Source organism: Halictus rubicundus, chromosome 1, assembly GCF_050948215.1.
Source record: "Halictus rubicundus isolate RS-2024b chromosome 1, iyHalRubi1_principal, whole genome shotgun sequence".
Taxonomy (NCBI): domain Eukaryota; kingdom Metazoa; phylum Arthropoda; class Insecta; order Hymenoptera; family Halictidae; genus Halictus; species Halictus rubicundus.
The window spans coordinates 21,741,885-21,767,862 of record NC_135149.1 but is presented as its reverse complement, the minus strand read 5'-3'; the positions used below and the strand labels follow the sequence as shown (position 1 = coordinate 21,767,862).

Here is a 25,978-nt window from a genome sequence, read left to right as displayed (position 1 = left end):
ATTAGGTCTTCCACCAATCGATCAAAACGATTCCCTATTTTTCACTGAAAAATGTCGCGTGTTTAAATTATACTGCTCGAAATAGATGTTGCGTGGAAGCAGCGACAACGAGGAACGGATACAATGTACTTAGAGTCTACAAGTGTTTCAATGTTTGGTCCAATCTCTCATCTTTTCAAAGTGCTCCTACAGCTCCTCGGGCTCCGGCAAACACTATAAACATCCTAAATGGATCTAAGCATTCCCATCTGTACCGTTTCAAAAGCCCTCCACTCGAGTTTCTCGGATTGGAACGAATTGAACGTCCCAGAAAAAGGCATCTCGTGTCGAAGTGTCCCGGAAGAAGCTCTCTGAAATCTCTGGAAAACAGACGCTGCACTCCGGCAGCATCTGCCGCCCGAAAAATAACCGTTCGTCATTGCATCGATGGGACGCAAAAAACATCCCGAAATTCTTTCATGCAGCGCGGACAAATAAACGAGAAGTCATAGGCGCGCAGCATCTCGGGGCGCAGAGAGAGGGACGCGTTCTCAAAGCGCGCGCGAAAGATTCGTTTCAGCGGAGCGGGGAATCCCAGCTCCCGTTGTGTATGGAGGGAGGGGGGTGAGAATAGTGGGGGAAAGGAGAGAGGGGTATTCAAAGATGGCGCTACGCGTGGACGCAGCGATAGATAGGATTCCGTTGGTGGGAGGTAGACGGAGGGAGATTCCCCCTCTCTCTTTCCCCCCTCTCCAGCCGACCAGGCGAGGACTGACCGAGCTGAGACGTCCGAGAGCGCGATCGTCGGATGGTTCAGTCGTGCGCGAGACACTTTTCGTGACGGGTCGCCGGTGTTCCGTGTGATCGATCACGCGCTGCTCCGGTCCTCGCGTTCCTAGACGACCAATCCCCGTTTCGGTTGCATCGGCATGCCCGGCCCGTTGGCCGTTCGCGATTGGCTGACGCGACACTCGCGGGAGAACCGTTCCCCGTTTCCCGGCGAATCAGTGCGCTCGTCTGTGCGTGTACCGCGAACCATCGCGGAACGGAAACTTGCAGCGGGATTTTCGACAAGAGGAAACGTGCCGAGACACCGAGCCAGACTCGCACCCCAGGGTATTTTCGACGCAGATCGATCCGGCCAGCCATGTGACCGGTCAAAGACCACCAGGAGGTTAGAGGCGTCGCGTACTCGACGGACCAGACGCAGCAGCCCCGCACGTTTCGAAATCGCTTTAGAATTTCGTTCACGCGTTTCCAGCCGAATTTCCAATTCAATCGCCGCGATCGTGAATTGTAAATGCCGGGGCTACCTTCCTCCGGGGTTCTAGTTTTTAACCCCTCGGTCTGGGGGCTGCGACGGGCTAGGTCCTTCTGTCCTAAATAATTTCGCGGGACAATTTTATTCGAGACACGAGGGTTTAGTCTAGAGTCCATTTGGGATTTTCATCGGACTCGATGTTACATTGTTCGTGAACCTCGAGAGAGAGGATTTCTACGGTGATCAAGGCTTCTTCCGACGCTACTTAAAATTTGTTCATTATTGTAGCCAGCCATAGTGAGCGGCACGTGGTAGACGAGGCTTTTATTTTGTAAAACCGTGTGTTCGATCAAGGGAATTTAATCGATGAATAAGGAACTAGAGACTCCAGATTTTGTTATTTAATCGAGCATGTTAGCAGAATAAAGAACGCTCAGCCGCGTTATCACAGCTTGCTAGGTTTGTAGAGGCTTGCGGGATTCCGGTCGTTATCGGTTTTTGGAAACCGGAAGTCGAAGCACTGCGAGCTTCCAACGTGTTTCCTCTTGTCTCGCAATGATTCTTGCGTTTACTGTGCCGCGGAAAATAGCATCAATTACATCACGGTCGTGCTCAACTTGGGGTAAACCTAGTTCCTTAATTTTTGGTTAATTCTTAGAAACGAAACCACGCGATTGAAAATCGTTTAACTGTACATACAACAGCCAATGTTACAGTCTCTCGGTATCTTCAATCACTTCGCTACTGGCGTTTGAAAAATCGTTCGGCATTTTAAAGTTCGCCAACCAGGAGGTCGAATTTGCTATCGAGGGGAACGCTGACTGGCGCGCGTAGTGTCGTCGTCTCGGGTCAGATGTAAAAATAAAAGGAAGCACAGACCGCGTCTCAAGGCTATCGTGCCGCGTATTGTCTCAGCCAGGACCGCGCGTTCCGTAGACCGAGTATAGTCTCTCTGTTAGAATCATTTCCATTCATCTGAGAACCATCGCACAGAAAAAAAGACTACGATCGATCTCTTCCAGTCACCAGACAGATAATTTCACCGACTTGCCGCAAAATACACAGCAAAATTCAAGGCGCAACTGCTCTCGGAAACCTCTCTCTCTCTTTCTCTCCAGCCGAAAAGCAATTTCGCTGGTTTTCACCGGTTTTCTTGCGGCTATCCGTTACAGGAACCCCATAAAGTCGCCGCATTTATTCGCCCAACCTTTATTCCATTCGCTGAAAGTCTTCAACGCGGATGTGCACGCGCGCGAACACTCTTATCGCGGTTTCGCGAGCCCGTGTACGTTTGTACCGCGTTAAAAAAAAAATTCTCTCAAGGAGAACGTTCCCCCAGTCGCGACTTCCTCTTTCGACCAAGAGAATTCTATTACCGGTCCACACAGGGCGAAAAGCCACTCCGAACGAGAGTCTCTCTCTATCTCTCTCTCGATCCGATCTTATTCCAGAAACTTGCAAAATTGACTACGCCGTTCCAAACGATACGATTTAGCCAGAGTTTCCGAGCCCTACACGGAATTATAAACTTTCCGGAATAACCTGACGGATCAGCCAACCGCTCGCACGAACTCTATCCGAGAATGATCTCTCGAAAATCATTGCCGCGCCGCTGTGAACTTTACGAGCCGTCGCCTATCGTAAACCGTTTCTTAATTGCTCTGTTGCGAGCGTGCACGAGACGCAATTTTCGTTTAGCTATAATCTCTTGTTGAAGCTGTTCGACTGCTAGCCCCCGGTTGTCGTGCGAATGCGACGCAAACTTGGATTTCGAATTTTCTCGAATGCCAATTTTCTTTCTCTGAAATCGACGCAATAAATTGTCTTTTTCTGGTCAGAAATTACCAATGGCCAGTTTCAACCATTTTGATAGAGGGAGAAAGTAGCACGTCACAAGGGGTTGATGGGAGGGACGAATATTTTCCCGGAATCAATCCTCTGCCTTACCAACCGTGCACGTTTCCCTGCTATAGCTGACTGTTGGTCGGTCGATGGTACGATAACGAGGAAGGTTAGCGATTACACGAGGCCCCTGAGCTCCGCTTCTCGGCGACGATACGTTATCTAGCGTTTCCGTAGTTTATTTTCGATTGGTCGGTTCCCAGGAAGCGGTGATACAATGTAGCTTTTTATAGTCGCGGGCCTCGAGAGCCGGTCTTGTTACCGACATGGTTGCACGTGCGTTGCATCGGTCGGTTCTCTCTCAACGCGATCCGAAGAGAGCCACGTGTTTCCCGTGGCACATTCCTCTGCGGCTCTCTTCGACACCACATTGAGCTTAACCTTCGGGGGACCGTCTTCGGTAAACAGTGGAACGCCGCGTAAAAAAAAAAAAAATAAACAAAAAATATAGAAAGAACCGAAGACTGTGTTTCGCGGCTTAGTCTATTTATGGGGAGTTCATTGTCCAAAAGCGTGTCGCCGCGTCGCGCACGAAGACCTTAGCCGGCGATAACTGGAACGACTACTTTGCTCCGTTACAGATAACGCTCACTTATCCGAGAAATCGAGACCCGCCGAAACCTTGAGACTCCACGATTAATTCGAGGCCCGACCGACTCGAGACACCAGGTATTATACGCTTTCGATTTTTATCTCCGCGGAATAAGAATCGATAGGTGACGAGCCGAACGTCCTCGGTACAAGTCGAGTTTACAAGTGTGCATTGTATGTACAAATCGTTAGGAACGTTCGCGATGAACCAGGACCATTATTTACTAACATTGTACTGACATCGTGCAAGAAATACTCTCTGAAGTCTTTCATTGGTAGGCTGGCGAAGGTGCCATTTCAAGTAGAAATTGATTCGTTGAAAGTCGCGCCGGAATTTGAAGAAATCAATCTGAAAATATAATACTTTACGATTTTCGTTCAGAAATTGTCGTCTGGCCGATACAGATATATCTTAGATTTTTTTAACCCTTAGCACTCGAATGGCGACTGTAAGGCGCCACTAAAGATTGCTGTATCATTATTCAAAATATTTTTTGCATTATTCAATGTGTTTGTATTTAATAAATTACTAAACATTTCGGCAGTGTACGAGTAAATTGCACCATTTTCGTATGCATGACATGGAAAAAAAAATATAGAAGGGCAATATTCTAGGTCGGAGGAAATTTTCGTTTTGGAGTTAAAGTAGCTTCGAGTGCAAAGGGTTAATGTACAGACTAGAAAATTAAAATGTTTAAACTAGAAAACTATTCAATAGATTCATCGAAATCGAATTTGAGCAAATAAATCTACAAAGTAACATCCTTTAGATTTTCTAATGCACACAGCAAATTATTTCAATCATTCAAAGTCAACGTAATAGTCGAGCGTTCTCTTAGGACAGGGATGGGCATTTTTGTCTCAATTCAGACAAGACCGTCCCCACCATAGTTACTGTAGGGCACCGTGGGGCGATATGAAGACGCGCGTGCACGAGATAGAGAGAGAGATTGGTGGGAGAAGCAGGCGTTTGAGGGGCCCCTACCGGCGCCCATCGCTGTCTTAGGATTTCTCGAGGAAATTAAAAAACAATCAGTTGGACCGTGTTCGACTTGTACTGTTAGACTGCCACCGTTTATGATTGCGTGTGTTAAGCGTAAACAAGGTCGCAGATTCGAGAGGTGTGTGTTTGATGGAAACGAAGTAGATTCATCCTTGCCGCGGACAGGTTCAGACCGTGATTCACGGAACTGGGTCGCACGTACGCGTCTGATCAGTGATCTCTGAATTCACTGGGCGCTCTCTCTGCGAGCTCTGGAAGCCGATCGGATCGATACCAATTAAACCACGGGCCGCTGATCTAAATCACCGGAAACCCCATAAAGGGCAGCCCCGCTCTGCACCCCGTGGCTCTTCGGGAATTCGAGCGCAACCCCGCTTTGTTTAAGTATTTTGCGAATTAATATCCCCCTCTCGCGTCTGCGAAACAATTTAGCGCGAAAGAACACCGGACAGCTGCAGCAACCCAGTTTGTAATTTCGTTGTGCGAACTGTAATTTCAATCGATTTTTATCGTAGCGTGAGCTAATTTAATAGTATTCGTAAAAATGGGCCCGTATTTCGAATAATTCTCTGAACAGGGTAGATTAGAATTGTTAGCTCTACGGAAATTGCAATGTTATCTCTTTCCTCTACCGACCAGAGAACTGAAAAATAGTGTAAAGTCGAATGGAAACCTCGTGACTATTATATCTATTCTGTTCAGCCCAGTCCACATATATCTCTTTATAGTCACGAGTTTCCCAATCCGGCAGTAAAGTCTAGTTTAAGAAGTGAAAAATTGTTTGCCATCGATGTTGGCTCGGATGTCTGTAACAAATTTTCACGGTATCAACAAGCGACACTTATGCGATTCAACGATTTATGCGTACTGTTCAGTCTCGATGCAACGGCGATCGCAAATCACGCGTTTAACAAGTTTAATATGATCGATGGGAGTAAAAAGACCGCATCGCCCGAGGGTTCCGTAGTGGATCTCCGGATCTATGGATCAAGGTTTTTTGTCCGCGATTCTCTGTAATGATGGAAAAACTAAAGAAACTGGCCGGTCTGGTCCAAGGTTAGGGATGGCTTGTTGTATAATAGCCACGCGGAGGACTCGATCCAGGGCCGTAAAAGTTGGGCGGCCGCGCGGGGGCGACGCGGTCTATTTTTACCCGAGGCTTCGAACTGCGATACTGAAAACCGTGTGGAAGGTCCCGCGTGTTTCCGTGCGAGATATTAACCTGTATAACGAATCACCAACGCTCGCAACAATGTCGCGAAGTAAATATACCGAAATCATCTTCGTTCGACTTTTAAGCGCATTCGGGAGCGTTCGTGGTTGTAAAATTAATTTAGTTGACACCGAAATGGCGCACTCGAATATTGTCGAAATTCGTCGTACTTCTGAATTCGGTAACTGCATTGCAGAATTGCAAATATGTTGTTCCTCTCGAACATTTTGTAGCCTTGAACAGGGTGCCCGAAAGTGTTTCAGAACGTCTTCGGAGAATCTTTAACCGCAACCAGGAGCGTTCACGATTGTAAAATTAATTTAGTCTGCTCGAGCTTTGTCAAAATTTGTTGTAGTCTATATTTAGTGACTGCGTTACAGAATAATTGCAGATATGTCGTGTCTCTTTCGCTTCTTTCGGACAGTTGGATCGCGTAGCCTTGAACTACATGCCTGAAAGTATTTCAGGACATTTTTAGAGACGGCAGTGCTCTTGCAGGGTCGACGGGGAGACGTTGATAGAGTTGTTGTCTACGCAGTTTTTCCACGAACGACCGACTCAAACGTACAAGAGGGGAATTCTTCTGCGTTATCGATCCCCCAACCGTTATCGGTCTAGGGAAACCGTTGGTATTTGCAGAGCAACCGATAATTCGAGTTACATCTCACTTGGCCCGTTGTGCTACAATGAGTCACGGTCCTCCCCGTCCGGAGGGATCTTGTTTGTCGAAAAAAGCGAGGCGGTTTTTGAATGCGCTCTGTCAATACACATCTTTCCACAGCCGGTAGTGGTATATACACTCCTCCTCTGTCTCGGAGGAGCGAGCGCAGACTCGCTGACAAAACGCAGAGATTACTCGGCAACCGACGGCGCGCTTGTATTCTCTGTAATCGGGAGCAAACATGAATTTCGCCGGCGATTAGATAATATTATGCGGTGTGGAAATGTGCAGCGTTTGCCTGCTAAAAATGTTGCGCGATCGTTAAACAGTTCCTCTCCACCGTCGTCGAATGGCAAGAAGAAGAGGAGAACGGTTCGAATTCTTGGCCCCGCAACGTACGTAATAAAAAGCAGAGAACCACAGATGAGCTGGAATTTCAACTGGCAATCACGTGGAAGCCACACGTTCCGTGCCCAAAGTCCCTTATCATTCTCCTGTCCGGTGTAGAGTTTTTAGACGACTGGACGGAGAACTGATAAGGGCCCGAGGGTCACAGAATCATCGCGGGACTCGTCTGAACGCGGAGAAACATCCTAGAAATATTTGTACAAACGCGGACACTCTGTAGACTGGCAATAAAGATGCACAAAATGTTTTACAAAGAAATACCTTCTACCGTTTTAAATCCTCCTATGGTTCACCATTTGTTCCTCTGTGACCCCGTGCGTATTTAACTCCCGAGAAAAAAAAACAATTTATACGGTTTGTACTCCCATGTTTTCACTAATAGTTGAATATCGGAGCAGTAGAATTATTATTATTATTATTTCATTTTAAATAGAATGTCACATCGAAAACGAGAACATTAATCAATGCAATACTTATGCGAGCAACCAAGCGACCTTCTACATTTTATAACTAGCGTAACACCGTTTAGAATTTTCATTTATAATTTTAAATTAACCTCCCCGCAAAAATATCTCAATGGAGCCTTAAAATTATTTATACCTCACCCCCACTTTCAAGGATTAATTGAAAGGTAAGTATAGGGTCAAATAATGACACTGTGTTAGAAAATACTCTTCTTTATTTCGGTAAATAAATAAAATTTCTTATGTATAAACATCCGCGCTCATTTTAGTTTCCCTTGGAAGAAAATAAATATAACAATAATCGTGTAACGATTAATCAAAGGTTCTTAACCCTCGTAACTATACGCGCTTGTACAGTTCAAGTTCCCGCGGTTTTCGGTCCATGATCGATCTCGTAATTAGGATTGATCTGAATGATTTGTCTCGTAGCGTTCTCGACCTTCCTGGGCGGGTTCTGCACGATCAGTATCTGCTTGGTCTCCTCCTTCTCGGCCAGAAGTTGACCAACCCCCATGATCTTCAAGGTAGGCATGGTTTTGATTAGAGTCGCGCTTGGGATTGTCAAGTTGGCGGTGCAGTCGACTTTGGGGAAAATGATGGGGTTCTTCGCGGGTGCTAGGGACAGCTTTTTCTTGGGGACGATGGGAACTTCGGATGCAGAGAAGGCCGTCGACCTCTTTACAGAAATTCCCAGTGGAGTATTCGAATTGGCGGTCAGATCCGTATTGAGCGATATTACTTTTTGCTCGAGTATTATTCCGTTTCCTGTAACAAACCCAGTTGCAAGGTAAGTCTACAGCTGTAGAAACGATCGCTTTCGATCTGACTACCTTTCTGAATCGCCTTCGTCACCGGACAGTCTTTGTGAGCCAACAGGATCGTTTTCAGTTTGGCTACTTCCGCTCGCAGGACCTTGATCTCCATTTGCAGAGCCACGTTGGTCTCGTTCACGTTAGAGACCGTCCTCTCGAGCTGCTGGATCCACGCTTTCCTCTTCGCTCTCGCCCTCATCGAGCTCGCGCGGTTCCGTTCGAGAATCTCCTTCTTTTTCACTTGGTCTATCGGCTGTTTGTCCTGATTCTCCTTCTTCGAGGCGTTCAACTCGCGATTCACCGAGCTGTCGTTTGACTTATCGTTTTGCGAGCCTGTGCTTTTTATTAGCACTTGTTTCAGTCTCTGCAATCATACGTACAGAAAACATCAGAAGACTTACACCCAGGAAACGCAATCAGGAACGGTTCGTGGCAGTATTAAATACCATTTTGGCCAGGGATAGTGGGGGAGGCTTCTTGGGGTCTACCTTTGCGGCACATTGTAGAGGTGGCTCGGTTTTTATTACGACCGTTTGTTGTTGTTTCAATGACGTTTGCGCCACGCAGGTACTAAGTGGCTCGCATACCGGCATAGCCGATAGCTGCATCAGTTTGCCATCGGCCGTCTTCAACAGCAGTTGAACCTCCTCCCCGTTTATCGATCTTGAAACAGACGTACGATTCAATCGAACAGGAGTAATCCTCCCCTGTGGAATGCAGGGTCCATCCTGACTCGTAGAACGTAATACAGATAAATAATACTCGGAATAATTCAAGGATCTTGGGTCTGAGTTGACCTTGCATTCCCCTATTGGTACACGTTCGAGAATCCACTTACAATTGGGGACCAGCTTGGTCATCCAAAACCCTTGGTATAATCTGTGTACTTGTGACTTGGTTGATAATATTCTCCACAAGCGTCCCATTCTTTACTCCATCCACCTTATCCTTTAACAAATCCTGCTCCTCTGTTCTAGCAAGCTTGACATTAGTGCAGACCTCTGTGTCTATGATAGTGCTCTCGTTGGTGTCTTTCTCTGTGATAGAAATGCTGCTAGTGCATTCCTGAACACTTCCTTCAGAGAGAATCTGATTACTGCCAGACAGCACGTCGGCTATGTGGGGGAATATGTGAGGAGTGTGCAGAGTGTCGTCTGTGATCCCAGCCTAGAGGAACACTCATTAAACTAGAGCTAAGACTGTTAAGATGAAGGCTTTTGCTTCTTCTTTTTGCTCGTTACCTCTGATACAGAGAGCGTGCCTGTGTTCCCAGATTCCACTGCTCTCCTAAATGTCTCCTCGAAAGGGTTCACATTCTGCAGGTCCTGGAACAGACCCACCTCTTCGCAGTTTCTGATGAATCTTGTGGGTGTAGGAGTTTGGTCGGCTGTTGGTCAAGCAATCTCTATTATTTTTATCTTTCTTTCTTTGAATAATCTGTTCATAGGTACCTACCCACAAAGCCAGCATTCTTGGAACCACTACCCAGATTCAGCATCATGTCGTGCTTTTTCATGTGCACCGTCAACTGATTCTCATTGGTGAAACTCTGTAAAACCGCAATTGTTAATAGAGGTTGGGAATGAAATATAAATGTTACACGCTTACCATGGTACAACCGGACAAAGAACAAGCAAATGCTCTCTCTGTGTCAGTCATTGTTGACTTGCAGCCACGAGAGTCCTGCGATAGTTTGAAAACACTGAAGTATTAGAGATATAACAGCTGAGGGAGTATTGTATACAAAGTTTCAAGTCAGGATAATCATTTCCTTGAGAATTACTGTTGTTCCGATACATTCTCTGTGTGACTGACCACGGTGGAACTGTTTTTCATTGACGTGATGTCGACCAGACGCAAACTAATTGTCAACGCGAGGTTTCTACACGGGCTACCAAATATTATCGCATCAGCTGTTTCCATATTGCAAAGCTAACACCATTGGTGCAGCACACTCAAGTGGATAGGTACATAACCCTAAAATGCGCGTGCGTATGGTGATCGTCATCTAGGAATATTTTATTCTTGTGGACTCCCACGATTGGTGACTATGGTAAGGTGTGTGGCGGATGCCGATAACGTAGATTTTTGTATTATCAAGATGTCGATAATGTAAATTCGTATTTTATAAATGTATATTATAATTCTGTCTTATCGACAACATTAATATTGGCACCGACTGGGAGCGGTCGGTAACGGCCCCAATCACCGACGAGATATGTATATATCTCGTCGGTGATATTGGCACCGACGATGTGCGTTCTGTTTCATGCTAAAAAGTTGCTCAGATTCTGTTCCTTACTAAAAATGAGCAGGGGGCAGCACTGTATGGGGAATCTAGTTGTTGTTAACGATGTCGGTATTTCAGATCGTGAGACACGAAACCCCATATGGTGATTGGTCTACTCCTATACCTCGTCTGTGTCCAAAGTATATTTTTTTTTGTATTAAAATATTTTTTACTATTCCATGCATTTATTCCATTGCAAAAATCTCAAAATGATCACATTTCTGGAATATTCAAGGAGACTAAATCAAATGGCACTTGAATAATTTGTCCACTAATTTTTCGCTCGACTTCTTTGTCATGGATTGGAAGTATTAAAGTTCGTAGAACATTTTAGTATTAATAATTGGCGATTAAAACTGATTATTAATCTTCGATACAACTACGTTCCGGGCGTTACGGATGACAATTGTTAATGCGCAATATTGATCCAGAAGAATGCAACAAACGATCTAACAACACAAACAAATATTTAATCACAATGCGTAGGCGTTTTTGTACTCTTTTCTCGACGGTTTAAAATTCGTTGTGTGCACCGTTGAATATCATTCAACAGAAAGATATTCGGATTTTCGTCACTGTCTGTCAGATTGTTGGAGTGCGGTGGATAACCATTTTAACCGTCGGCGACGTGACTCATACATATTTTGCTATATGTCAGCATAGCAGTGCCATCGACAGTATAGGTGGTTGTCAGATTACGTTTTGCTACTGAATTGTCAAGATAGTTGCAAAAGCCCCGGATAGACAGAGCGATTACAAATAATACGTGATTGTTCCTGGTGCAACAAAATGTTTCGTAGCGCGTCCACCTTTGATAAATTATTGGGTAGGTTTTTACTAACAATGTTAGCCCAACAAAATGTCTGACTTTTATGATTCATGGTTTTAATGAAATTTTTACAGATAAAGCAACGAGTCAATATCAGCTCGAGCCTGACTGGGTTCCGATTCTTCAAATATGCGATTTAATTCGTCAGAACGACGTACAGTGAGTGCAAACTGTCATCTAACTTTCAATTAACCTATTTTGTTTCTATTTACGATGAAAAAGTGACGTTTTTATTCGCCAACAGACATTTAATTGATTTCGCACCTAATTTGGCAAAATATTCACTAAAATTCATTAATATCTTTCTTCTCTCTCTTTCTTTTGTCTCTTTCATTAAAATTCGTAACAAACGATATTTTACGATTTCTCTCTGTATGTAAGTGAAACGCTGTATTTTGTATGTATGTAGACCTAAGACAGCGCTAGCAGCAATCAAGAAGAAAATTATAAACCCTAATCCGCACGTAGCTTTATTTGCTCTATTGGTGAGAAATACTAAGACAGTTGTTTTAATAAAATGATTATCGATTAAATGATAAACGCATCTTACAAGCGTTCTTCAAACGCAGGTCTTGGAATCTTGTGTTAAAAATTGTGGCTCATTAATTCATGATGAAGTTGGTACGAAACAATACATGGAGCAGCTTAAAGAGCTAGTCAAAACAACAACTCACGACAACGTTAAGCTTAAGACTTTAGAATTGATTCAAGCCTGGGCACACGCATTCCGTAATAGCCCCAAATACAGAGCAGTGCAAGTATGTTCCCAATTTCCTGTTGCATAGAAATTCCTTTAGCTCGTATTATATCGTTAAATATTACCAATAATACAAAATACATTCATTCTAGGATACACTGAACATTATGAAAGCTGAAGGATATAAATTCCCTGCTTTGAAAGAAAGCGATGCAATGTTTAGTGCTGATACCGCACCAGTATGGGTTGATGCTGATGTCTGTCATCGTTGTAGAGTTTCTTTCAGTATGATGCAGAGGAAACATCACTGTAGAGCATGTGGTCAAGTATTTTGTGCTCAATGTTCGAACAGGACATCCACATTGCACAAGTTTGGAATTGAAAAAGAAGTTCGAGTTTGTGAAACTTGCTATGAGCAAGTAAATAAGTAAGCACGAATTTCTTTTCATTTCCTGTTGTTCTTACGAGTCGTTACTAATTCTCTTACTGTATCTCTGCAGAACATCTGCGGTGCCAATCAAAGAAGCTGATTTACCTGCCGAGTATCTCAACAGCTCGTTGGCCCAGCAGCAACAGGTATATTATCTCTGCGCAGTAATATTCTGTGTAATATTCTTCTGTGTTAATTTTTCATTTCGTCAGGTACCTCCTAAGAAAACAGCAGCAGAGCTTCAGGAGGAAGAGGAACTTAATCTCGCTATTGCCTTAAGTCAGAGCGAAGCGGAACTCAAGGAGAAAGAAAAGAAACGAACGTCTGGTCCAATAAAAACGAATACAAACACTATAAATAGGACAACATATTCTCCACCGCCGTCACCCGTCAGTTTCTTTTAATTGATTAATTGGCACAAGTTGCAATCAAGAATTGTACTAACTTCTATTTTTCAGGGTTCGAGTCCATCGAAATTGCAAGAAGAAGAAGACATCGATCCCGAGCTCGCGAAGTATTTAAATCGAAAATATTGGGAGCAAAGACAAACCGCGATAGAAGAGCATGTTTCTCGGGTCGACGTCACTAGTCCTTCCGCTCCTAATATCAGTAGTCCAATGCCACAGAAGATTGTAATCGCGAAGCAACAAAACGGAGAAGTCGATAGCCAGATGGAGGAATTCGTTAGCGCCCTGAGATCTCAAGTGGAAATATTTGTTAATAGGATGAAGAGTAATTCATCCCGAGGCCGATCGATTGCTAACGATAGTTCTGTACAAACTTTGTTCTTAAATATCACTGCTATGCATTCAAGGTTCGTCACGAACTACAATCTAAATTTATGTAATATTGTTAGAGGTGTGCGAGTCGGGTTCTCGAAAATTTTCGGGATTAGCCTTGATAACGACCCAACATTTTCCAGCTCTCGTATACTAAATATTATTAGCAAATTTCTAATTTGAATGTGTAAATCTGCGCAGGTTGTTGAGGTACATCCAAGAACAAGACGATAGCAGGGTATATTACGAAGGACTTCAGGACAAACTGACGCAAATGAAGGATGCTAGGGCAGCTCTGGATGCTCTGCGGGAGGAGCATAAAGAAAAATTGAGGAGACAGGCGGAGGAAGCTGAGAGACAGCGACAAATGCTGATGGCTCAAAAGCTAGCAATCATGAGGAAAAAGAAACAAGAGTATCTACAATATCAGCGCCAATTGGCACTGCAGAAGATTCAGGAGCAGGAGAGAGAAATGCAGATGAGACAAGAACAGCAAAAACAACAGTACATAATGGGTAAGTTGAGAAAATTATTGTTAATCATTTTTTATTTTATCGCATAAACTTTAGGTGGTTACCAAGCTGTACCTGGCTACATGGGGCCGTCTCAAGGTTCCCCCGTTCGCCACGTTCAATATCCAAATCCTGGGACTAATTACAATCCCATGTCGCCGACCAATCAAGGATACATGTACGGACAGCCTACTGTGAAACAGTATCCACCGATGCAAGGATACAACATGCCTCCAATGAACCAGATGCCGCCTCATATGATGGGACCAATAGCAAATCAAGAACAGCAACCGACTGATCCTTCCGTGCAGGGGCATGAAGCCTTGGGTCGAGTTACTGTCTCTGGTCCTGGAATGGTAAAGACATCTTAAACTTTCTAGCAGTCGTTTCTTCCAGAGATTGAAAATAGTTCTAATATCGGTTCAGTTCCCAAAACAATTGCGAAGAACTGTTATTTTCAGAACCTTTTCAGTCCCTGGTTTCTTCTTCTCATCGCTGAAATGTAGCATTTGAGCGTGCGCTAAATCTGTTTGTACACGTTTTGCTTAATCTTTTTGTACGTCTCTTCCAAAGATGTCTCAAATGACAAATCCCATACCGCAACTACAGCAGACAGGTGGACATCAAATGGGACCGCCGCCTGCTCAGCCAGGACCACCAGGACACATGCAGCAGCCTGCGCCAGGACACATTCCACCTCAACAGGGTCCTCCTCCTGCGATCGCGCAACCAGGACCTCCGAATCAAATGGGCATACCTCAGGTACCTCCCCAGGGTCACATGGGTCCTCCCACGCAAATGGGTCCTGGAGCACACGGTCCACCGGGTCAGGTGGTTGGTCTTCCGCCTCAAGTGGGCCCACAGCAACCTGGACCTCAAGGATCTTCCATGCCGCCACGCGTTTCCAACCCTCCTATTTCGTCCCAGGAAACCGGTCCCATTCAGGTGCCATCTGGAAACGCGCCTGGACCAATTCTGGCATCGAATCCGACGATGCAAGGTCCCCAAGGACCTAATTTACCTGTGATGCCTCAGGGCATGCCGCCAAACCCGGTTTCCCAAGGTCAGCCGATGCAATATCAGCCGCCAACTCAAATGCCACCTACATCGAATGAAACCGTGCAAGTGAAAGAGGACTCGAAGCCTGAAACAGCGGAGTTAATTTCCTTTGATTGAAGAGACTCAAATTACTATTTACCGATAATTAGAAATGCATTTAAGGTAACCTCTAATTTAACAGAAATTTTCATTTTGAATTGGCATTGATGATTTTAATACTTGAAAACGGGAGTTGATTTTTAACCGTGTTAGTGATTAATTAATCGCAACTGACCTGTTCAGGTCGGAATCACTTTTTTAAACGTCAAGGATATTTTTCATATGAAACGTACGAGATTACGAATGCAAGAATATATATGCCGTTTTAGTTTTTTATTTCCTAACTGGTAAATTACTTGTTTGTCGTCTTTATGGTATCCGATTATCAGCCTACAAGCAAACAATGGATACGACTTAATTGACATGATTAATTAGGAGAAAGATTGTACGAATAATATATAACATAAACATTTATTTAGTAAATTTTATTGTGGAATTTTCAGATAAGCATTAACGTTTCTTCAAGCTACGATGTTAATTTTAAAATAAATATACCTGTACACCTTTCGTAGTCGCTAACAGAGAATTGTTTGATTCTCACGAAACGGAAACCCAATACGTTTGAAAGATCATTTATTTTCCAGTGTATATTTTTGAGTTATAGAAATTTTGAGCAGCGATACATATATTTACACAAATTAAATACAAGACTTCATTTGTAGAGTTGGGAAGTTGTACTATTTATACAGCGAAAAACGAAAACTATCTAACGGCACGCGACGTCTGTGTCCGATGAAAATGTATATACAAATACTTATAAGTTATGCTAATAGAAAGGAACTGAAGATAAATAGTTTCGTCAATGGTTGACCTTTTACTGAAATCACAAATATCGTGTCTTTTTTTTTACAAGATTAATTCCACATTATTCACTATCCTATTAACAGAAACGATGAAGCATGGGATGTCTCTCGAGTCATCATTTAGTTAGAAAGTACCTGGTAGTAAAACAATTTTTATTACGCACACCAAAGATTTCTTCCATTAAATCAAGATCGAATATACATTCCCACGTCTCTCTTAAATTCTCTAAAAAAACAAAAATCAATTCGAACTGTACGCTTCTTTTTCGTCTCGGGATCATACTGTCTCCACTTGACCCTTTCTACGCGGTTTCGCTTCCTTCGGGCAGGTAAAGGACGTCTCTTCGGAAAGCTTTCGAATCACAGTCGAAGGTTCGCCATTGGCCGACGTGGAGATTTGACTATCCTTTTTCTCCGGACACTTGTGTGATATACTCAATACGGCAGAGGTTAGAGCTGCCTTCCGGAGACGCATGTCTTCCAGAGGAATTTCTTCGCTCCGCGGCCTTGGCATTTTCGGTGAATTATCTCGGGATCGCAAACCGTTCTCTTGACCTTTCTCATTTGTGTTGTTATCGCTACGTTTCGGAGTCGACGACGGGAACCCGGTAGGAGGTGCTGCATTGGTTTCCTTGCGCATTTGTGCCGCGAACCCTGGCACTCTGTTTACTATGAACATCGGTCGCGGCTCCTTCTGTCTCTGACCTCGTCCTGCTAAGCCTAATATTAAACAGTCAAATATTAGTCTCCTTCATTTATTTAACACTTATGTAATCGCTCGATTTTGAACCCTACTTTTAGAATTTCTTTGGGAAAGGAAAAATTTAATTAAAAATCCATTTAGAGGTCTGGAGGTATGCAGCAAAAATTTTTGTAGACGCTCAAGACATGTGCAATAAAGACCTCTAAATAGATTTTTTTCCCGTAAAATATTCTAAAATTATCCCTTAAATGACGCTGGCTAATGTTACAACATACGTTCATGTCGTAAGCCACGTAGAGCATAATTTGGTGGTGGTGTTGAAGAATGGGGCATACTAGTGGGTATGTCAAGCAATCTTGCAATCTGACTCATCTTCTTTTGCCGTGCCTTTATCCGTCCTTTCGTTAGCCTTAAAGTGAAAGAGTGGAATTTGTACTATGAACGGATGAATACATATTTACAATAAAGACATACCTTTGTTTCGCAGCCATACATCTAATGTGATCATCGAAGATAAATTTTGTCGATAGTAAAGGAACACGGTTGCCGGTTGAGCTACTCAAAGGTTTGTAAATCGTTAAGTGTAAACATCTCGAGTCATCTTTGTCGCCCGCTACCTCAATGTCTTGCAGAAAGCCCACTAATTTCGCCACTCCCCAACCTAATTTACTAGTGTCTGGCTCTACGAGGATTAATTGCACAACATGAATGACTAGAAAACGTCGAATTTTCTGACCGTCTTTCCACACGACCGTACATGCGATCAAATCGCTATTATCTATGGAAAAATCAGAATAGAATAAATATTTGTAGGTGTTGTATACACGTTAGAGAAAGAATGATTTTTACTTAGGTCAAGAACATTGTCCACTTGAACACAGTTGACTGGGTTAGTCAGAGGCAATTGTGTTTCTGGTTCCATGTTAATCGCTAAAGATAATTCTCTTATTAAAAAAAATACTCTTATGGCGCGACGAGCTCTCTCCACCTGTGCAAGCGATAATTTTATTCTCTATCAATAAATTTAACTACCTACATTCTATTAAAATCTCATGCAATCATTAGAAATGCTTTCAATGATTAGACTTACTTCGCCGCACGGTAATCTTTTGGTAAATTCGATACCCGTCATCGGAGTCCCTGTCGGTGGTAATAAAATGTTACTGTCCATCATCAACCATTCAACGTTCAAGGGTCGCTTCTGAATTTCACTATATTCATCCTCGAACATGTCTAGGAATATGTCTTCGCTCTGCAAACATTATCAATATTTCATCTTTGTGTCTCAATTTACTAACTATTTGGCTGTCACAGCGCACCTTGTAAACATTTTTTAACAACGCAGTACTCTGCTCTTTGGCCGCATCGATCGCCGCCAAATGCGAGTCTTTTAACACTGTTTGTCCATCTGATATTACTAATTGCATTAATAACTTAATCGCCAATTCCAGTGTAACGAGTCTCACTTTTGCATCTGATAAAAACACCATTTATGAAAATTGTATTTGGAAAATTAGGGAAATTTTACACTGGAAACGGACTCACTTGTTTGACAACTTAACGTTATAATTTGAATTAGTCTATCTATTAAAATTTCATTATAGAAACTCGTCGTGGAGTTTTGTGAGCTGGATAAAATCGGGTCCAAAGTGTTGCGATCGATACCCTGAAGAAATTGCTCCGTTAAAATAGATGCTGCATGTTATCAATGTATAGTATTTCACAAAGTTCTCTTCTTACCTGATTATTAGCTAGAGCATAAAGCAAACACAACGCAAATAATGCAGCATAGTCATTTTCTGTGCAAAATAAAGAGTTCAAGATAGTTTCTAGAAACGGCTTATTCGACAAAGATTCATTTAGATTTTTTTGCATTTCGGGTGCCAAAGGGCTCTCTAATGCTAGTCTCTGTTCTTTTTCTTCATCGGTGACATTTAAGTATCTGATGTCTTCTAAATCATCATTCGGAATGCTAATATCTAAGTGTTCTGGGCTCATCAGTACAGGCGTGTCACCTATCGAAGCAGTATCGAACGATGTACTGGGATAGATGGTTTCCGATATCCTGTTGACGAGATTATCATCTTTCTCGTCTTCTACATTGCATTCCTCTTCGCAAAGTCCGTCCGACACGCTTAACGACTCGCTCAAATTTTCTAGAGACTTTTCTAAGCTTTCTTTTGGGGGTGAAAAAGCGATTGACTTGGTAGTTGACATATCACCATACATTTCAAGCACTTTGCTTGCACCTGTTTGGATCGTTTCTAAGTCTGACAACAATATTACTGCTGCTAGAGTATGTACAAGAGGTCCATGGGATATTATAAGAAACACTTGTGAAAGTAGAAACAGAGCTACTACAACGCTTACATGTTTTCTCTCATCCTATCGATAAAACGAAGATGATAAATGATTATTCTTGAGCATGATTGTTAAGTAATTATTAATCGAGAACATACCTGATTTTGGCACAAAAGATTCTTATGTTTCGTAAGCGAATAAACGTATAACGGAACTAACAATTTGTGTAGCAAGTGCTCGGACAAGACTTTATTCAAGTCAGGTATATTTAAACAAAGAATATCGTTCAAGTAATGCAGATGATCTAAATGCTCAGCTACCAAATCCGACAATCTGTTTTGACTTTGATGACTGAAACATATATGTACACATGTATATACATAGGTACACGAAAAAGATCTATTTTCAAGAGAACTATTTACATTAGTAACTTTTGTCTCACTTACTCGGCATCGTTTCTGACACAGGTGTCAAGCTCTATAATGTGATTGCCAATAAACCATACAAGATTACTGAAATAAGGTGCAGCAGTGCGGTCTCTTATAAACACGAGCATGGAGGCATCCTCTACACGATAGACATTTAAAGTCAAGGTTCGCACCGCTATACGAACCATGCCTTCCGAGTGGTTAAAAAATTTGATTGCCTCCGTATACAATGGAAAATCATTGGTGTGCTGATAAGAAAATTAAATTAAACAATATCCTTTTTTCATGAGTGTTTAGTGCAACTTAAGGAATGGAGATGAATCGATGATCACAATAACATAGGTAATACCAACTGATGAAACACTATGCGCACATTCAAAGCTTTTAATGTTAGATCGAAAATAACATAAACCAGGCAGCTACTATTAAAACCAATGGACATGAGATCGGCTACAGTGAAAAAATAGACACAGAGGATTATCACGTGTACCTCGTTTACCTCGTTATAAAAGAAATGTATGGTATGGGCATTCAACTTCAAACTCAAGGTCTTTAAAAAACTGATGTAATATGCCATCACCTCTTCGTCGCTGAAGTCAAATTTGTGCACTATTATACTGTTTACATGATTATTACTGAGCAAGTAATCTAGAAAAGAAACGAAGAATACTTCATCACCTGAATATTCTTACATGAGAAATAATTCTTTCAAGAACTTACATAAAGAGGTCTCATTACGTATATTCTCAAACAATATATTCAGTGTCTGTAGCAGTTGAACACATACATAGCTTCCACATTTTTGCTTCATAATACGTAGAAAGAATGAAAGCATATTTTTCTCCAAAAAAAAGCTGTGGATAAAAAATAAGCGTGTTAGTTGTGATACAAGGAAATTGGCCTGTAATACAAAAAACAGAGCAGTGTACTCGCGCTGCTTAGCATTATACGACATAGTTTTCGAAAAAACCCAAGGCGCTAAGCCGATTCATTATACTTACTCGAACACGCTACTATCATTCTGGTCACCCCATATTAAAATTTCAGCTATAGAACGAAGGGTCTCTACCAACAATCCTCTGTTATTCTCAGACACAGTCTGGTTCTTCGATAGGACATTGTACAAGTACCTGTGCGCAATAAAAAGATGAAAATATTATAACAATATATAATAAATATTGTAACACGTGTACATACTTAAGGTGCTCCAAAGAATGAGGATTTTTGGGCTTCCAGAGCCCTCCTCCGAACCAGCTTCGGCTCCGAAACATTTTTCTTAATATTGCGATAGCATTTGGGTGGTGGCTGGTGATAAACTCATTTTTCGATACCTTTGATCGCTAAGGAAAAGTGTCAACGTTTGTCGATATGATTAGGGTCACAGGGGATTCTGTACGCGGATTTTTGCACATTGAAATTTTCGTAAACGTCGAAACAATTGTCAAAATAGTGACGAAAGTCAACACATAGTTCAGGTTAGATTTCTTGTTTTCGCACTGTTCATTCTTATCGTTGCTCTAACAACTAATGTTGCTCGCGAATTCACACGTATCTTTCCTGCACATTTTCCCGTCGCACCGTAAACAGAATTTCGAGGCAAAACGTTGTATCACAGACATAAAATTTAGCGCGACGTAAAACGTAGCCTACCCTCCATTACTGAACGGACTATGGAATCACATGTTAGGTTACTTCTTTGTCACTCGTTGTGATTGTTTGTATTTGTATAGATTTTGTTTGTGAAAGCGTGTTAATTATGAGTCAAAGTACTTGTTTGCTTTACGAGTCACTATTTAGCCATGTTTCGTTAAAGCTGACGAAAGAGAATTGCAAAGGAATTTGAAAACGCATCGATACTAAATAGAGCAGATGAGCTTATTGACAATTAACAGGAGACGTATCGGAATATCTATAATTAAAAGGTTTCAAATGATTCATTAATCATGAGAGTGCTAGAATTGTATAGCGGTATCGGGGGAATGCATTATGCGTTTCAAGGTGAGATACTCTGTTGTTATTTGTTCAGGTACATGATACATTGTTTAGAAACATCTAACCTACATTATCCAACGTGGCCTTTCCATATGTGATAAACAAATGTAAATTAATTATTGATATTTTCAGAAAGCGGCGTTAACGGGGACTGTGTCGCAGCTGTTGATATAAACAATGTTGCGAACGATGTGTACAAACACAATTTCCCGGATGTTTGTCTCATGAACCGCAATGTTCAGTCAATTTCTGTACAAGAAATAAATGATCTGTATATAGACACCATACTAATGAGTCCTCCTTGTCAACCGTATACAAGGATAGGCCTCCAAAAAGATATAGCCGATAATAGGTCTTCGTCATTATTTTCTGTACTTGAACTCATACCTCGAATAAAAACATTAAAATATATTTTGCTAGAGAATGTAAAGGGGTTTGAGAAGTCTGAAATGAGAGATGCAGTATTAAAATGCATTAATGACTCTGGATTTCACTGCAGAGAATTGGTTTTGAGCCCATGTCAGTTCGGTACTCCGAATAGTAGATGCAGATATTACTTACTAGCCAAGAAAAAGAATCTAAAGTTTTGTTTTGATGTTACGTTAAATTTTGATTTGCCTGAGGATGTTCTAAGAGCTTTGCCTAAGGGGAAACATAAATTCCTAGCAGAAAAGGGTTGTATACAAGATATAGAGATCAATAAGAATTGTTATATGTTAGATAAAATTTTAGAAACTGTTGAGGACAGAGAGTACCTAGTACCTAGCAAATTACTACAAAAGAGGGCCTGGATATTAGATATAAGGACGTCTCAAGACCGTGGTTCCTGTTGTTTTACAAAAGCCTATGGCCACTATGCAGAAGGTACCGGATCGGTGTATTGTCCGTATTCAGAAGATGTGATTAAAGAAACGTATTTAGCAGCGAGTAAATATGATCGAGAATCGTTAGAAGCGTTACAGATCCTAGAAAAGTTGAAGTTAAGATATTTCACACCAAGAGAAATCTGCAGACTAATGTGTTTTCCTGAGGACTTTACATTTCCTGTTCACATTACAAGAAAACAACAATATAGATTGCTAGGTAACTCAATTAACGTATATGTAGTTAGCAGATTAATATACCTATTGCACACTGAGAAACAAATTATGTAAATCTGTACAAAGAAATACAATATTTTTCTATAAAACTTATGAGAAGCTGACAAGTTGAATAAAATATTCTACGTAAAAACATTCGATTTTTAATACAAATAAGCGTTATCCATACATTAATATTACATATTAATTATAGTTCTTGAGGCATCTTTGTAGTTAATATAGTGCACAGGTGCACTATAATTTTTGTGTGTATTCCAACTGTTTGGTGATGCAACTCCTTTACAGTATGCAATTTTCATGTAGGATTATTAGAAATCCAATACTCAAATACTCTTCCAGTGCTCTTCTATCAATGTACAGTGCCAAACGCACTGTGATCTATTTTACATAGTCTCTAATTCTGGTGGAATGTGAATTTTTTTCTCTGCTGCGAATTTCTTTAATGCTTGATACTTCGAGTGCCAAGACTCTATTTCCTCTCTCATGCGATTATTGTCATCCTGCATAGTTTCCATATCTCGATACTCCTGTGATTTCTCAGACTCCAGCTCATCCTTCTGTTCGATCCTCTTAATGCGGCAACTGGCTGCGTATCCTCTGTTCTTTAATGTTCTCCTACGTTGTTTCATGCGTACTATTTCCTCTCGCGATAGACCACGCAATTTTAGTTGCCTGTTCAAATCTCTGACTGATATAGACACCAGTTCATCGTCGCTAATATCTAGACAAGGGCCAGGTGAAAGAGGATCCTGTACAATTAAATAGACCGTATTTAACTGGAAATTGATTTACAAGTTGTTCTAATTTATATAGTTACATAAAATATGTAAGTGCCATTACCAGAAAAAATTGTATCATGGCACATACAAAATGGAGATTAGCAAAAATAGTAAAAACAAAGAATGATACGAGTTTAATCTTTTGCGTGTCATAGTTACGTACGCCGAAATGATACATGACGCATAAAGAAAACATAGGGGACGATAACATACACGGGGTCGTTGCAACGTACCATTTTTATAGATCTTTTTCCATCCATAAATTTCCCAAACGATGAAATTTTTCAGGTTCCAACGTCGAGCAGCCACCGAGGCTTCGATTTTCCTCTACCTTTTACGCTTTCAGGAAAAATCTGCTTAGTCATTGTACACTTTCATGCAGGTCAATTCGCCATTCGCATCACGATACGATAGGTACCTTCCTAAAAGCATAAACTTTCTCATCATAGAATTATTTTTTACGAATCAATTTCATAACTGACAATAACAGGAAGCAGTATTTTCCTTGTATTCCAGTTCGAACAATATCATTAAATATTCGAATCATGGATACTTTGTTCTACCACGAACGAGATGTACAAGTAGACCAATCATACTTTACCATTTTCGTGTCGCTCTCTACGCTACCGACGGTTCATTAATTTAGTAACTTAGTGAGAATCGAGTATTTCGTATACTTTATTTGTACTACCACAGACAAGGTGTAGGAGTAGACTAATCATCCAATGTATTTTTTTGTCTCACATCCGCGGGGCTCTAGAGCTGTCATGTACGGGGTTCAGAGTCGCATCTTTATCATTTATTACAGGTATATGGTCCAAGGCTTTCATGGATCTAGTTGCAACATTTATCGTGCGTCAGAGTAGAGGGCGTAAGTAATCTAGTTGTTGTTAACAATGTCGGTATTTCAGATCGTGAGACACGAAACCCCAATATGGTGATTGGTCTACTCCTATACCTCGTCTGTGGTACTACTGAGTTAATTTTGATTCTAGCTCTTCTCCATAGAGGGCCACGAAATTTCGAGTTTCTCGTTTGTTATCGCATTCTAAATCATTAATTTATAAGCAGGTCGATTGAAGAATTGAATTAGTGAGTTTACGAGGGAACACAAAGGTACCTCGAAGGTACAAGTTGTGTTTGTAGTTAACCCTAACCCTAACTTAAGTTGGAGAAATCCTTGTGTGAAATCACACTTTTACTGGTTTGTTCGCCCTGCTTCCAGTCAAAAACAGGAAGGGTATTATCGTAAACTCCTTTTTTTGCGGAGTCTTTCTGAAGGTAAAATTTTGCTTGTTCTACCCCACTAAAGTGTATTCTTTTATATTTGTCATTGCGCTATATAAGAGCGAAACGTAACAATGTTCTTGAAACATAACACCCCCTTAAAGAAGTTATTGTATTGCGTTGGTTTATCAATGAGAAAGCCTTAGTTGTAAATGCTTCATTTCAAACAGACTGAGACTTATTGCTAGTAGATAAAATGTTAATACATACAACACAAACTATTGTCAGAATACAATACAATACATAATTAAATCGTATTGTAAGTTCCACAAGTAACAAAGGTGGCGCCCTAACAATATTTGAATGCCAATTGTTCAAATCGCGTGTCTATTGAGCAACGCCAATGCTTTGTCTCAGTTGACTAGGTCTATTAACATCAGTAATGCATTTTCGATGCTAGAATAGTAATTATTGTAAAGTAATTATATTAAAGTATTTAATTCTGTGAAAGTATTTACATAGTGCCTGCTGTTTGCGAATAAACCAGGTGGCGCTGCGGTAGTCTTTGGACGAATTTCATTGAGATCGTGTCAGTGCAGTGTTTCCACCATAATTTACGTATTTCATTAGTTAATTAGCGTGTGCAACGATAAGAAAAGGTACACATATAGATCTAACACTAGTGTATCAATTAGACAAATAGGTTAAACGTATAACATCCAGGGAGGCAAAATAATTCGCTTAATAAAGTAGTTGGTTCTGCACAGTTCCAGAATTGGCGCGGTCATCGAGGTCTTCACATTCAAATTCCGTGGAATCCAAAATGGCGGCCGGTTCTCCACTGTTCGTCTACAGTCCTTTTCTTCGCGTTTCAGGTAATGATTTCTCGTGTTCAATTGTTTAAAATATACCAACGTTTAACGATAAGAGCAATCTGTACATTTTCAATGTTTTCGTCGCGCGCAATTAAACAAATTGCACCGTAAAAAAGAATAATATCGTGCCAGCCATTGTCGGGCAAACAATGCGAATTCTCGTTCGGCAAACGAACGTGCCGCTTTCTGCGTCCATAATTAAAAATAAACAAAGAAATCACCGGGCGTGTATGAACATTATCGCGTTTTCTATGTGGCGCGTGCAACGGAAACCGGAAAATCGTCGTGCACGCGACACATCTGTATCGGCATGTAAATGTTGTTTGCGTTTCATTTTGCCGGGTCAGAATAATCATTCGTTCGCGAAATCATTCACTTCCGTCTATGGGGAAATCCATGTTTGGTTCCCTTCGCGAAAATCGGCCAATATTTTTTTAGTATAACAGGATTTAGTCGGTATTTACCGAATCGACGAGGTACACAGGCGATTCTGAAAATTCGCGAGGCTTTGCGCCGATGTGCTTGCAATTCGATTCCTTTGTCATTTAATCCCACGAAGTCTGTGCAATTTTTCGGACTCAAAGAGATTTTTTTACGGCTCTGTTCGCTTAATTTTCTGGTTAAGTGCAGCCGATTTAGTACACGAATATATAAGGTATCCACTAAAAGCGTATCGATCTTTTTTCCAATCAATCGTACAGCTAAAATATTTTTGGATCCATTGTATTAATAATAACAATTCTATTTAACGATAGTCCCTTCACAAGCACCTGAAATGATT

The 25,978-nt window shown here is 41.4% G+C and overlaps 5 protein-coding genes across 9 annotated transcripts; 2 read left to right on the top strand and 3 right to left on the bottom strand.

The window, feature by feature from the left end:
* Positions 1 to 7,679: 7,679 nt before the first annotated feature.
* Atf-2 (Activating transcription factor-2) lies at positions 7,680 to 10,277 on the bottom strand. Its single transcript, XM_076793692.1, has 7 exons — positions 9,903 to 10,277; positions 9,750 to 9,843; positions 9,536 to 9,681; positions 9,133 to 9,461; positions 8,741 to 8,957; positions 8,313 to 8,658; positions 7,680 to 8,247 (listed from the first exon to the last, which is right to left on the bottom strand). The coding sequence occupies exons 1-7, from the start codon at positions 9,951 to 9,953 to the stop codon at positions 7,841 to 7,843; spliced, it is 1,590 nt and encodes a 529-aa protein (XP_076649807.1). The 5' UTR covers positions 9,954 to 10,277; the 3' UTR covers positions 7,680 to 7,840.
* Positions 10,278 to 10,972: 695 nt separating this feature from the next.
* On the top strand, positions 10,973 to 15,496 carry Hrs (Hepatocyte growth factor regulated tyrosine kinase substrate). 2 transcript variants are annotated; one of them, XM_076793910.1, is made up of 11 exons: positions 10,973 to 11,410; positions 11,488 to 11,572; positions 11,823 to 11,898; positions 11,983 to 12,171; positions 12,263 to 12,537; positions 12,611 to 12,686; positions 12,753 to 12,929; positions 12,999 to 13,354; positions 13,521 to 13,834; positions 13,889 to 14,187; positions 14,441 to 15,496. In XM_076793910.1, the coding sequence occupies exons 1-11, from the start codon at positions 11,374 to 11,376 to the stop codon at positions 15,005 to 15,007; spliced, it is 2,451 nt and encodes an 816-aa protein (XP_076650025.1). In that variant the 5' UTR covers positions 10,973 to 11,373; the 3' UTR covers positions 15,008 to 15,496. The 2 variants fall into 2 exon arrangements, with proteins under 2 accessions (XP_076650025.1, XP_076650014.1); XM_076793899.1 differs by having other exon boundaries at positions 10,978 to 11,410; positions 14,405 to 15,496.
* Positions 15,497 to 15,928: 432 nt separating this feature from the next.
* Ema (C-type lectin domain containing ema) lies at positions 15,929 to 21,123 on the bottom strand. 4 transcript variants are annotated; one of them, XM_076793842.1, is made up of 14 exons: positions 20,422 to 21,123; positions 20,226 to 20,354; positions 19,945 to 20,078; positions 19,715 to 19,872; positions 19,243 to 19,472; positions 18,955 to 19,147; positions 18,236 to 18,880; positions 18,041 to 18,161; positions 17,815 to 17,969; positions 17,586 to 17,747; positions 17,345 to 17,507; positions 16,970 to 17,273; positions 16,771 to 16,904; positions 15,929 to 16,512 (listed from the first exon to the last, which is right to left on the bottom strand). In XM_076793842.1, the coding sequence occupies exons 1-14, from the start codon at positions 20,493 to 20,495 to the stop codon at positions 16,070 to 16,072; spliced, it is 3,045 nt and encodes a 1,014-aa protein (XP_076649957.1). In that variant the 5' UTR covers positions 20,496 to 21,123; the 3' UTR covers positions 15,929 to 16,069. The 4 variants fall into 4 exon arrangements, with proteins under 4 accessions (XP_076649957.1, XP_076649966.1, XP_076649973.1 ...); XM_076793851.1 differs by having other exon boundaries at positions 19,724 to 19,872; positions 20,422 to 21,122; XM_076793858.1 differs by having other exon boundaries at positions 17,345 to 17,483; positions 20,422 to 21,121.
* Positions 21,082 to 22,777, top strand: Mt2 (tRNA (cytosine(38)-C(5))-methyltransferase). Its single transcript, XM_076793977.1, has 2 exons — positions 21,082 to 21,222; positions 21,349 to 22,777. The coding sequence occupies exons 1-2, from the start codon at positions 21,168 to 21,170 to the stop codon at positions 22,368 to 22,370; spliced, it is 1,077 nt and encodes a 358-aa protein (XP_076650092.1). The 5' UTR covers positions 21,082 to 21,167; the 3' UTR covers positions 22,371 to 22,777.
* On the bottom strand, positions 22,437 to 23,675 carry Maf-s (MAF bZIP transcription factor K). The gene is made up of 2 exons (XM_076794019.1): positions 23,329 to 23,675; positions 22,437 to 23,065 (listed from the first exon to the last, which is right to left on the bottom strand). Exons 1-2 carry the CDS (start codon positions 23,353 to 23,355, stop codon positions 22,700 to 22,702), a joined length of 393 nt encoding a protein of 130 aa, XP_076650134.1. The 5' UTR covers positions 23,356 to 23,675; the 3' UTR covers positions 22,437 to 22,699.
* Positions 23,676 to 25,978: the final 2,303 nt, after the last annotated feature.